Below are 13,124 nucleotides of genomic sequence, written 5' to 3' on the forward strand. Positions count from 1 at the left end.
TATACTCGTCCGGATAGTATGGACTCCGGAGCTCTCTGGTTTTGGATATAACCTTGTGCAGGCAGGGTGTTCATATAGTCAAATCAGTAGATATCTAATCGCATCACGTAGTCCTCTCCATCATATCATTTCACCCTTGCGGCGGCTGTGGATCCTGATAATTCCAATCTGCCCACCCCGGCGCATCGAAAGGCTGTCCGCCTTGTTGCTGCCCGGGCACACCACCATTCATAGAAAACCAATCGATTTGGTCAATACCGGGCACAGCATTGTTCGTGACATCCGGAATTTCGGGAAAGGTATCCCACATCATATCGTCCCAGAAGGATTTCATGGCTGCGTCGCCAGAGGGACTGAAACCCCATGTGCTCATCCCAGCGCCACCAGCACCAGCATTCAAATCTGTGGCTGCGGTGGCAGTGTTGGGCATAGGGACGTGGTTGGTTACGCCAGGCATATTGAAGACGTCCATACTGGCAGCTACGTCACCGTAATTCTGCGCGGCGCTCTGCTGTTGGCGTTGGCTGTGCTGTAACTGCTGCTGAAGATAGAATGCCTCGTGGTACTGCCTTACATGCTTACTCGCATCGTAGAGTCTTTGCACGACGTCCTTGCTTTTCTTCGCCGCGACGGAATAGTGCTGCATGCTGTCGAAGAATTTGATCGCGAGCTCGATTTGTGCTCGCCACTTCTCGGCCTCTTCATCACTTCCTGTTGTTCCGTCCGTAGAGATTTTGCCGGGACTGTCTGGTTTCACATATGCGGCTGATGAGGATAGATAGGAGAATAGTGACACTAATGGTACCATGGTCGCTTGGTACATGAGCCACACGGCATTCCAGCCGGCGATGAGTTCTTGTCGGCATGTCGCCTCAATGTCTCGAATAGCATCGCTAGCAATCACACGACATTTGCTGACTGCGACTTTCTCTTCAGCAGTCATGTTGGCGAAAGGTGTTCTGCGCAGAGCTACTGCTAGCAGATATGGTCTATGCATTAGCATACGCAAGGTCATATACCACCAGTGCATGATGGCACGAGGTGTCTTGAGCACTTCCGGGCATGCTGTGTTATCCCGATCTGGTGGTTGGGAGAAGTCGAAGGGGTTGCGCATGGAAGCTGCTGCTGGCGATGGTGTCAGTAGATTCGGTTGACCATTGATGTTCGATCCGGAACGCTGCTTTCTTGCGGATCTTTCGGTGACAGCTTGCAAGATTGGAGGCAGATCGTCGTGCCAGCGAACGAGCTCTGCATCGAGGGCGAACAGCTCATCAGGCTTTAGCAATGACTGCACAGCCAGCTTGTCCTGGATCTGAGTCGCCAGTTTGCAGAAAGTAATGTTATGAATGATTGGCAGCAACCGTAGAGAAGCAAGATACTGCGCATTATTCATCTGCTCAGGTATCCTAGGACTCTGCACCGTCACTGCTGGACTCATGCGTCCAAGCGAAGGCCTCCCAGTGGTCATGAAAGCCCAGGTATCCAGACAGAACAGACTCCACCACGTCCTCCGCCGAATCTCGACTGGCACTTCACTGCGTATACTTCGCACGGCAGTCGCGCCGTTCGAGGCAGGCGGGCCATCGCTGTATTCCCGGTGCAGTCCAAGCGCCGTGGCCATTCTCAAAGCAGCCCCCATCAAGCTATTAGCTTCGTTTGGTCGATTGAGCCAATGAAGGTAGTAGCCGCCAAGCAGACCAAAAGCTTGCAGAACAAGCAGATTGCCACTACCGAACGTCTCCAAATGAAGATGAACTCGCGCTCGCTGAAAATACGCAATGTGATCTTCATCCTGGCACGTCGAGCCTGCCAAGGAGCCGAGCGCAAGTACGATGTTGAGGAGAGCCAGCCATGGAGAGTCCTTGCGCTCGCCGTACAGATATGTGTGCCAGAAGTTGTCCTCGTCTACCATGGGCATCATGACATGCACACGGGCAAAATAAGACTCGATGAGCTTGTGTCCCACATCTGCGGGAGGGAGGTAGTCTGGATCATAGTCCTTTGCTTGTGGAGGCGGTGAATTGCTTCTGCTGGGCAATGCAGTGTCTGTATAGCTCTGCACGATAAATGGACGGGCGACCGGCGCCGTCTTGAAGATCACCTTCAATGCTGCTGTGATCGAGGACACACCCACATAAGACGATTGCGTGTCCACGGACAAAGACAGACCGTTGATGTCGTCGCTGATACCTTGGACATTATCCCGATGTCGCTTTGTTTCGTCTGATACTGGGTCTTGCTCAGGAGCCTGCTCCAAAGCCTCCAAGCTTTGCGCACCGTCGGATGTCTGCCTGTGAAAGTCGGGAATAGAGGTGTTTGGTTCGATGATGCTCGATGGTGAGGTCACTGTTGCTGGGAGCGTCAAAGCGAGGTTGATTAGCTCTTCTCGTGGCAAGGATATGATCGATTGTATATCTCTGCCTGGGAAGAGGCGGAAGAAGACGGAGCTGTATTGGTCGACCTGGGACTGAAGTCGATCTACGAGCCTACGATCGCGTTGTCAGCGCACTTCGTACACGGTCGTCTACCTTCGACATGCTTACTTCCTAGACGGAATCACTCTCTGCGCCGGCTTCGAATAAGTGCACAGGTCCGGATGCTGATACCACTGACATTGTCCACATGGTTGTGTCCCGTCACATCTGATCTTTCGTCTCCGACATTCCACACAGGCATTGCTCGTCGATATCCGTCTCGATGCCGGTATTCTTGCGCCTCTTTCTTCATTCTCATCTACACCTACGACGCTTGTCGCAGCTTGAAACGTATGATACATCTTGCTTCCTCCTTTTTCTCGCCAGTCCACACAAGACTACTTTGTCATACCAAAGCTGTTGTCGTCCACGGTCACCACCAATATCATTCCATCACTCTGGTACAGAAATCCGTCGACGTCTGTCAAACATCCAGAGTGAAATGAGAAACGAGAGACACCGAAATGATACACCTGACCAAACCTTGTACAAGTACCAAGGCCAACCAAACAAGATCGACACAACCTTCAATACATCACGAGATTTGGCACAGGCAGCTCTCCATCCTGTAACCGAGCAGGGACGTTTTTAATCTAGAGGCTCTGACTTCTCCCCGCAAAATCCGCACAGAAGGGATCTCCGCCAATCTTGCATGGGCAAGCACTGACCCGGTATCCACGTGTCGTGTTCAGGGTGGAGTTGAGGCGTTCATGATGAGACGGACGTGGTTGGAAAAGTATTCATTTCGCCATCGGATGGAATAGGGTGCATAAGTGCGTCGTGTCAAGGCAAGGCGCAATTCTTCTGCACAGCGCTTGTACTGTAGACATCTAACAAGCCTACTTGATTGTCACGCATACAATACAAAGACACTAGAACCCCTCCGCCCTATCATGTGGCGGGAAAGCATCAAACCACGGCATATCAAGCCCGAAATCCAACGCACTCATATCCACATCTCGAGTCTGGATCATCATGTCGCCGTAATCCTGCATTACGTTATCATTGGTGAAGTGGAAGGGGTTATACAGAGGCATGTTGGGGTCTTGGTGGTGGTGTGACTGCGTTTGACCTGAGGTGAAGTGCATATCGTTCACGAAAGCCTGGTGTTCGTGGCGCAGGTCGGGGTTGAGTAACGAGCTTATGCTACTGCCTGTGCCGTTGTGAAGGGTAGAGGCCGCGGGGTTCGTGGGTGGTTGAAAGGTATATTGGCCGTTCAGGCCAGCTGATAGCCAGCTCGTAGTATCTGTCGTAGGCAGATCTGGCCGCGAAGGCGTGAGCTGCTGGCTAGCTGCCATTCCGGATGCGTAATGTCCGGCGACGTTGGTGCTAGGTGAGTTCATTGTGCCGGTCAGTGTCCAGCCAAACGCCAGCGTAGGATCAACACCAGGTGTAGTGGAATCGTGAGTTGCTCCTTGTGCTTTGAAGAAAGGATTGCTTCCTGCTGCTATTTGCTGGCCCCACGAGTGTTTCCTACGCCAGCCAGGAGATGTGAAAGCTGGCTCTGGTTTGGGCTGCTCCATCGCACTCTCGCCCTCTTCGACAGTGTACAGTAGTGGGTCGCCAACACCCTCGAATTTCTGATCAAGCACGGTCAAGATGTACTTGGCGCCTGCCCAGTATGTCTCGAGAGACTGCAGAGCTTTATAGCACAGCTGATAGTGCTGCGTGGCTGCAGTGGCGAGTAGAGTATGCTTTGCGAAAGCTTTATGCTCTGCCGTGGCGACGGATGACCGCCGATTTGGTGTTCCAGAAGACCCTTCTGACTTGACTGTGTAAGAGGCCGGATCGATGTGCAGCACACGGGTCGGACTGCCGGCCCTAGACTGTGCGTTCGAGCTCGCAGTCTGCTCCGCTGTCTCCTTCAAGAAAGCACAAGCTGCAACATAAATTGGCTGTGTCGTGAATGGGTTGCCAAGACTGGCTTTCGCATCCATAAGCTGAGAGTAGGAAAGAATGTCTGCGATTGTCTTGGCAGACGACATAGACAGCCGCTGACTGTTCGGGAATAGCTGCAGCATCCGTCCCTCGAAGGTCTTCATCAGAGTCGGCTGATGCAGCAGAACGATTAAGGTATGAAACCAGAAATGCAGGAGCACAAAATTCGTGCCTTCTCCAGCTTTCATGTAGTGCTGAAAGTTAACGGCATCGAAGTGAAGCCTGGATGAAAGGCCTTGGTATAATCGAGTGGCTTGGCGCTCCATCGTTGCAAGCTTTTTCGGCGTGTCTGATGTGATGTCTGACGGCTCCTTGATGCTGTTCAGCAAGTCTGCAACCCTACCGTACAGATGCACGATCCTGATCAAGGCTGGAAACGGTGCAGGCCAGTCCGATGCAGGTTCTCGCTGGTCGAGATCTGGGAACGAGAGCTCGATCTCCTTGTCGCGAAGAGTGCTCCTCCGTCCAGTACCGGATGACACGACCCGATCGAGTAGAAAGACAGCCCAGAAGGTATCTACTCGTTCTTGCTCCACTGCTTTCTGCTCCTCGATTTCTCTAAGAGTTTGTTGGTCGCTCCTGACTGTTCCATCCTCAGTGGTATTCGATATCGTCTGAGTCAGTGCATCATCATCGTTACCATCGTCATGTGATGCGCGCTTGACGAGCTTCGGAGTCGGTCCCTTCCTGCCCTTATACTTCATGCCTTCGAGGGTGTGCATGCCAAGGTCTTGCGCCATGCGTATCGAGATGCCCAGGTACATCCATAAACCGCTGTCACGACTTTCGCCAAACTCGTTATAGGCTAGCAAAAGCGCAGCTTGCACAGCCGCGACAGTCGGACATGGAAACATATCCACCAAAGCATTCTTTGCGCGCTGTGCAAACGCATGACCATATTCCGCTGGCGTGGCTTTGCCCTCGTCGAGCGGCTGCTGCTTGACAACTGGATGTGTCGAGAAGCGCGCTGCGAGCGCACATACTGCGTCGACTAATATCGCGTCTACTTGCTTCTCCTCCAGATCTCGTAAGAAACGTTCTCTGGGTAAAAAGGGATAATTACAGCCAAGATGGGTGAAGAACGTGTTCACGAGATGTGTAATCAGTTCGCTGGGTGGTGCAGGACTTGTATCGTAGAAAGGTAGGTTGAGTGGCGTGCGCGCTTCTGTCTCCGCACCAGCAGGAGTGTTGGTCAGGAAAGAAGGAATACCATGATCGCCAGATCCATTGTTCACAGCAGGCGACGACTGCCCGCCATCTATTGACGACCGTGCCAATTCCGACGTGTCTTGTCGTTTGACTTTGACAACCATCTGCTTGAAGCCAGGCATAATGGCTGTTGGACCTAGCCAGCGGAAGTACGGCATTCGATTTCGTGGTCCAGGGAACAGAGACCTCTCTGCGTCTCGCTTCGTACGAGTTCTCGTAGACGCTGTGGTACGCGTGTGCTGGCTATGGTCTGGCGGTGAGTCTGTGCGAGCGTCCTGACGTTGCAGCAATTCATCGAAAGCACGACCGGGCGCTTTGCCATTGATCTGGCCTTGCGAGACTGCTGCACGATGAAGCTCCGGGATGGCTTGGTCCTCGAGCCCGACCTTCTGCTTCGCCTTGATGCTTCGCACATCTTCGTTCGGACCACAGTGGCCTCGCCTGGACCGCGAAGCATGATCGGCGTATCCAGCACACTCCTGCTTGTTCTGAACACACGTCTCGCATTCGGGTCGCTCACCTGAACATGCTGTCTTTCGCTTCCTACACGTCAAGCATGCTGCGCCTATTCGTCGCCTGATCTGTGTCAGCCGCAAATTATACCATGTCCTCGCTCACCAGTATCATGTACCTCTTTGGGTTGGGTGCGCCATTGTTCATGATGAAGCGAATCGCCTTCCCTTCCTTCTTCTGCACCTCATCACCGCCACTCATCCCATCGGTAGACATCCTCTTCACTGAGTCCTAATGCTGCCTCTCAAGGTCAAAGGCCAGCCCGCGGTCCGCCATGAGCTTCGCATAAGATGTGTTTCCCCGCTTCGGTGCGTCGTGCCTGTACATGGTATCGAAGCTGCTCTCGTCTCACGTTAAGAAGGCCTGCATCTCCTTTAACAGAGCTAAATATGCTGGCAACAACATGCCTCGGAAGGCACCAGCGCCGACGACAGCAAAAATGGCCCAACCGTTGCGCCAGTATTCCTTCCAAAGTCTATCGTGCAGCAACCACGGTGAAGGTGGAAGCTTCTCCAGATTTGGCACAAGACATCGGAGCCAGAGCCGAATTGATGCCGCCATCAAAGCAGAACAGCGTCAACAAATCTGACCGTTGTACATCCTCCATCACATTAAGCGATCTTGAGCAAACTAGATGGAAATACGACAACTGTCCCGAGCCATCAAGGCGACCTCTTCGCTGAGCGTGCGCCGCCCTGCCACCACTTCCTACTCCCGCTGCCTCCACACGACATCCACCCGCGAAGCCACGCCCCTTCCTCATCCCACCGTCGTCGCGCCACCTCCATCAGCACCCTTAGCCTCCGTCACCTTTCCCCAAAACCGCGTAGCCCGCAAACGAGAGCAAGCGGAAAGGTTACAACAAGGCCAACAAGCCAAGATCAACCCAGCAAAGCCGACGACAGCACTGCAAAAGAGATTCTGGAAGAACGTCAGTGTGAAGGAAGATGAACAAGGTCTCCATGTCCTACTCGATACGAGACCGGTCCGAACGGCGTCGAAACAGCCATTGCTGCTACCGCATAGTAAACGTGCTTTGGCGACGGCGATAGCGGTGGAATGGGATCAGCTGGTTTCGGCTCAACAGGCGTTGAAGAATCATTACATTCCACTCACCTCCATGATCTCCCGCGTACTCGATATAGAAGCGGCAGATGCGAAAGACGACACGACCATTCGCCAAGCAATCGTAACGATGGTGATGAGGTATTTAGGAACTGACACCCTTCTCTGCTGGGCGCCAGAAAACAATGACTACGATCGCGCACAGGAAGGCAAGACACCATTGCGACAGAAGCAGAGGACTGTAGCGGAACCCATAATCGCGTTCTTGAAGACGCACGTCTTCCCTGGTGTGGACATCTTGCCTATACTGGGCGAGGACAGTATCATGCCTACGCCTCAGCCGCAAGTTACTCGGGAAGTCATTAAGGGGTGGGTCAGTGGGCTGCCGGCTTTTGAGCTTGCGGCTCTGGAACGGGGCGTCCTTGCCACCAAATCTTTACTTCTGGCGGTCAGGCTGTTGGTGGACTGGAGTCCTGAATTCGCGCATATACGCAAAGATGCTTCAAAGCATGAACGCTTTGGAGTGGCAGAGGCGGCGCATGCGGCTACGTTGGAGGTCATGCATCAGACTGATATGTGGGGAGAGGTGGAGGATACGCATGATGTTGAGCGGGAGGATTTGAGACGGCAATTGGGGAGTGTGGTTTTGCTTGTTGGTTAATCTTATAGAGGCACAGAGCTGCTTTGTTGTACAATAGACCTCTGTATACTTGAGTGCATTCCGCGCCGCCCTCCAGGCCGCTGTTAGAGACAGCTCGGGGTGCCTTCATGTCATGGTGTACACCATCCTCGATAGCCTAACATTGGTCGGCTCCGATGTCCATCCGAACTTCACCCAGAAGACCCCGCACCATTCTCCTTCAAGACCGGAGTAAACAACCCTCCACTTCCTTCCTGTTCGCTGCAACCGGTATGATCACCAGCTTCAGACGCCGCTATTAGGTCACCTGCTCTTGAGAGCCTTCCTCTTCGGTTCCTCGCATTACCACAAACGTCAAGCGGTCGCCGTGTGCTCCGTTTCGAAATCTCACCCGTCGGGGACCTGGTGATGGCTGGCTGGCGTGTCTCATGGCAATGGTTTGACATGGCGTCGCCTCGGCCTTCTAGTTTTGAGGATTTACTAACAAGGCAGCTACTGCAAGATCAGGTACGGGAGGCCTACACCCGTTGACCGGATAATGTTGACTTTGCATATGAGCTTTCATTCTTGCTCACAATTCATGACAAGATAGGTGTCTAGAGTCTTTGCTTCATTGTCTTGTACTTTTTCAAGGCCACCTTTCCTACCGTCTTCTTCGCTGTGGTCTGCCAAGACAATATACTTCACCATCGTTCAGCCCAATATGGCAGGCGCAATGGCGGTCCAGGAATTGAGCCATGGCTGGCAGTTCAAGCAGACTGACACAGAAGAATGGCTGCCTGTTGCGAAAGTGCCTACGAATGTGCATTTGGATCTGATGGACAATAAGAAGTATGACGTAGACTCACTAACTGGCCCAGACAACTCACTGACACAGACAACACAGAATCGAAGACCCGTTCCTAGGTTTCAACGAACTGAAGTGCGAATGGGCGGGCGAGAAGTCGTGGACATACAAGGTTGAACTACCCTCAACCTCAGCATCGAAGGAAGGTACAAAGCATGTCTTAGCGTTCGACGGCCTAGATACTTTCGCCAACGTCAAGCTCAACAGCCATACCATTCTGGAAAGCGACAACATGTGGCACATCCACCGCGTTGACATCACAGACAAGCTTCAGCACAACAAGGCGAACTACCTCGAGATTGACTTCAAGCCAGCTTTGTTCGAAGCGAGGAAGATCAAGGATGCACATCCTGAGCATAGATGGGTCGGCTTCAACGGTGATATGGCTAGGCTGGCTGTGCGGAAAGCACAATACCATTGGGGCTGGGATTGGGGCCCTGTGCTCATGACTTGTGGGCCTTGGCGCGCTGTGCGGCTTGAGACATATCAGGCGAGGGTGGAGGATTTGAGAGTGGACTATGAGGTGGACAGCAGCTTCAAGAAGGTTAGCGGCACAATCACGGCCACTGTGGAAGGAAGCTCGGCCAAGCAAGTACATTTCTCGGCAAGCTTAGCCGACTCGGAAGTCTTCAAAGGCACAGCAGATGTTGCAAGCGATGGCACCGCAAAAGTTGAATTCCACGTCAATGAGCCAAAGCTTTGGTACCCATACGGCTACGGCGACCAACCCCTCTACACGGTCACTGCGACGGTCTCATCTGGCGAACACGATCTGCACACCATATCAAGAAGGACTGGCTTCCGCAAAGGCGAGCTCATACAAGAACCCGACGAAGTAGGAAAGACATTCTTTTTCCGGATCAACGGCATCGATGTCTTCTGCGGCGGCTCCGATTGGATCCCCGCCGACAGCTTCACGCCCCGAATTACAGAGTCAAAGTATAGAAAGTGGCTAGAAATGATGGTAGATGGCTACCAAATCATGATCCGAATCTGGGGTGGCGGAATCTGGGAGGAAGATATCTTCTACGACCTCTGCGACGAGTTGGGGGTGCTGGTTTGGCAGGATTTCATGTTCGGGTGCGGAAATTACCCTGCGTACGAGGAGATTAGGAAGAGTATTGAGATCGAGGGTATATGTCAGGTGAAGCGGATTCGACATCATCCGAGTTTGGTGATCTTTGCCGGGAATAACGAGGACTATCAAGTTCAGGAGCAGTATCATTTGACGTATGATTATGAGGATCAGGAGCCGGGCAATTGGTTGAAGACGGATTTCCCAGCGAGGTACATTTATGAGAAGGTGTGTCGTATATCTCCATCTCACCTCACTGCGGACTCGAGCTAACAATTCCCAAGCTTCTACCAGATATCGTTGCCGCCCACTCGCCACACATACCTTACCATCCCGGTTCACCCTGGGGCGACGGCTTGATCTCCTCGAACACCACGGTAGGTGATATGCACCAATGGAACGTCTGGCATGGTACGCAAGAGAAATACCAGATCTTCGACACACTTGGCGGCCGCTTTAACAGCGAATTTGGCATGGAAGCGTTTCCTCATATCGATACCATCAAGGCTTATGTTACTGATCCGAAGGAATTATATCCGCAAAGTCATATGCTCGACTTCCATAATAAAGCGGATGGCCACGAGCGACGAATAGCAACTTACCTGGTCGAGAACTTCCGGACGCGAACAGATCTGGAAGGCTTCATCCACCTCACGCAGCTCAGCCAGGCAGAGGCCTTGATGTTCGGCTATCGTGGCTGGAGAAAACAATGGGGCCAGCAGAGATTCTGTGGTGGTGCGCTGGTTTGGCAGCTCAATGATTGCTGGCCTGTGACTTCGTGGTCGATCGTGGATTATTATCTGAGGAAGAAGCCGGCGTATTATGCTATGCGAAGAGTCCTGGCGCCGGTTGCGGTAGCGGTCAAGAGAGATCATCATGATTGGAGTGTTGTGCATGCGCGGCCGGCGAAAGAAAGCCGTTGGGAGTGCTGGGTGGTGTGTTCTCATGTGGAGAAGGAAGTGAAGGCGACAGTGGAATTGAGGTTTGTTAGCATTGCTACGGGCAGAGATATCCAGGAGAAGGTTGTGAAGAAGGATGTCGAGCTTATTTCGAACGGGACAACGGGTATTTTGAAAGGAACCATTGATCATACGACTACGGAACCTCATGTCCTAGCGGCGAGAATATGGATTGATGGCGTCGTGGTTTCAAGGGATGTTGACTGGCCGCAGCCGCTTAAATACCTGGACTTCGAGGACCGAGGAGTTTCAGTACGACATGAGGGCGACAAAATACATATCAAGGCGGAGAAGCCGACAAAGGGTTTGGTATTTGAGGAGAGGGAAGGTGTGCTAGTGGATGATAGTGCCATTGATATTGTGCCTGGTGATGAGCAGGTGATTAGGGTGAGGGGGTTAGGAAAGGGAGAGAAAGAGCTTGGGTGGCGGTATTTGGGGCAGCCTGGGTCGTAGATATAATTTTGACATACGATGTTGCACCATGGTCCTGAAATTACACTCGATTTTGATAAGGCAGTTGCTGTAGGCTCAAGCGAATGTTTACATTGATCGATCCGCTGCCATTGTCGACGATCCTCGAGCGATCGTATCGTCATCTCTCATTTAGAAATGATTTATTGTTGCCCGCTGGCAGGTTAGGGTCTGCGCAGAGGAGCACCTTCGACCCAGTTCACATGTACACCATCGCATCATCGTTCATGCAGTGACTCGATCACCAGATTTTGCACAAGTGTCTTCTATTGTCTTCCCAAAAAGCAGTCTTGCCATAGGAAGAATCAAGATGACCACACGTCCGCCACCACAGCCGGCATACCAGGCGACACCGGGATCTATACTTCATGCAGATCGCAGCTTCTACGACTCCATTACCAATTCAAAGCGTTCGTGCATCGACTCCTTCGTCCTTCCAATACGGTCCGGTCGAGCCTGGCAGATTCCAGCAGGCCATATCGTACGTCTTAGTACACCTGAGGGACCACAGGTAGGCGACCTCAATATCTGGAATCTGCACAACCCACGCGAACGATTCTGGGCTGCGAGGACAAGGCAGCTACAAGCTAGTCATGTTTCTACTTATGACAGGCTGTGGTCCTGTCTGCCATTCCTGAGGCCCATGGTAACCATAATCCGGGACTCGCTGGCTGATTATGGAGTCGATGAGTTTGGTGGACGATGTCATGATTTACTAGGTACACGATGTGATCCTTATGTCAATACTATGCTTACGGGAGACTCGTACGATTACCATTGCCACTCTAATCTTACCCGAGCGGTCTTACCATACGGTCTGACGGAATTCGACGTTCATGACGTGCTGAATGTCTTTCAAGTCACTGGTCTAGACAAGGATGGTAGATACTTTATGGAGGCTTCACCAGCAAAGAAAGGCGACTACATCGAGTTCTTTACGGAGCAACCAATGCTTATGGCGTTGTCTACATGTCCGGGTGGCGACCTGAGCACGTGGGGCTGGGGCGAGGGAGGTTGTGGAGAGGATGGAGAGGCCAAGACTATGCTCGATTGCTGTCGGCCACTGAAAGTCGAAGTGTTCAGGCTGGAAGATGAGAGCGTTCTGGCAGGCTGGAAGGAGCCACGGGTATCTGCTTACAAGGGTAGTCATGGTATGACAGTTCCTGGTGGAGAGGCACGGAAGCAATGAAAGAGGTGTAACGATCAGAGTGGTGTTTCCGCCACACTGCTGGACTTGCGAAATAAACTAGGGCACTTGAATGGCGCCGCACACTTCATGTATCAAAGCTGTCCAGCTCCTCTGCCTCATGTATGTGCTACATTGATCGAGACGATTCACGGCTGCATGAATTAGGTGCTGCACAAGCTCGGCATGATTGGCTACGTAAATGAGCATTCCACGATGGCCTATTGTTCTCAAAGACTAGCGGCGTGTCCGTCCAGAATTCGTTCTCGCAGTCTCCATCGACCATCCTCATCCTTGTAGGACAGCATCTAGTGACTAGTGTCAGTCGAGATCGCCCAACGCTCTTCTCTGAGATTCAGTCGCTTGTCGTAGCAACTACCAAGAAGAGTTCCCGTCTTCGCAAGAACGACAAGTCGTACACCAGAATAATAGCCATCTGCACAATTGCCTGCGTGGCCTTCTTGTACGCTGCGATACCTTGCCTTCATGCACTACCCTGGGAGAGCTCACGATACCATGGATCCACGATACTTCTTTCAGTCATGTCTTTTACGAGTGCCGGAAGTGATGTAAGTAAGTCCGATTTATGTTTAGCCAGCTTCATCCTGATGCCTAGAGCCGTGAAGATCCGAAAGGGTGCTACCAATCATCCGACCAGTACGATCTGCAACCCTCCTCAAGAGTGTGAAGCATCAGTGCCAATGTGTCACGATATTTTAAGTGACCTTCCAGCCTCGCCCTTTTGTA

The 13,124-nt window shown here is 52.3% G+C and overlaps 5 protein-coding genes across 5 annotated transcripts; 3 read left to right on the forward strand and 2 right to left on the reverse strand.

Annotated features, from left to right (window-relative positions):
* Positions 1-130: 130 nt before the first annotated feature.
* LTS14_001001 (uncharacterized protein) lies at positions 131-2,776 on the reverse strand (the record flags this gene model as incomplete). Its single annotated transcript, XM_064833710.1, has 2 exons — positions 131-2,486; positions 2,544-2,776. The coding sequence occupies 2 exons, from the start codon at positions 2,774-2,776 to the stop codon at positions 131-133; spliced, it is 2,589 nt and encodes an 862-aa protein (XP_064698671.1).
* A 570-nt stretch (positions 2,777-3,346) lies between these two features.
* LTS14_001002 (uncharacterized protein) lies at positions 3,347-6,350 on the reverse strand (the record flags this gene model as incomplete). Its single annotated transcript, XM_064833711.1, has 2 exons — positions 3,347-6,197; positions 6,253-6,350. The coding sequence occupies 2 exons, from the start codon at positions 6,348-6,350 to the stop codon at positions 3,347-3,349; spliced, it is 2,949 nt and encodes a 982-aa protein (XP_064698672.1).
* A 418-nt stretch (positions 6,351-6,768) lies between these two features.
* On the forward strand, positions 6,769-8,074 carry atp12 (ATP synthase mitochondrial F1 complex assembly factor 2; the record flags this gene model as incomplete). Its single annotated transcript, XM_064833712.1, has 2 exons — positions 6,769-7,851; positions 7,898-8,074. 2 exons carry the CDS (start codon positions 6,769-6,771, stop codon positions 8,072-8,074), a joined length of 1,260 nt encoding a protein of 419 aa, XP_064698673.1.
* Positions 8,075-8,542: 468 nt separating this feature from the next.
* Positions 8,543-11,173, forward strand: LTS14_001004 (uncharacterized protein; the record flags this gene model as incomplete). Its single annotated transcript, XM_064833713.1, has 3 exons — positions 8,543-8,670; positions 8,726-9,989; positions 10,046-11,173. The coding sequence occupies 3 exons, from the start codon at positions 8,543-8,545 to the stop codon at positions 11,171-11,173; spliced, it is 2,520 nt and encodes an 839-aa protein (XP_064698674.1).
* A 386-nt stretch (positions 11,174-11,559) lies between these two features.
* LTS14_001005 (uncharacterized protein) lies at positions 11,560-12,380 on the forward strand (the record flags this gene model as incomplete). The annotated part of the gene is given in 2 exon segments (XM_064833714.1): positions 11,560-11,672; positions 11,684-12,380. 2 exon segments carry the CDS (start codon positions 11,560-11,562, stop codon positions 12,378-12,380), a joined length of 810 nt encoding a protein of 269 aa, XP_064698675.1.
* Positions 12,381-13,124: the final 744 nt, after the last annotated feature.

The sequence above is a fragment of the Recurvomyces mirabilis genome, assembly GCF_035927965.1.
Source record: "Recurvomyces mirabilis strain CCFEE 5264 chromosome Unknown scaffold_2, whole genome shotgun sequence".
NCBI lineage: Eukaryota > Fungi > Ascomycota > Dothideomycetes > Mycosphaerellales > Teratosphaeriaceae > Recurvomyces > Recurvomyces mirabilis.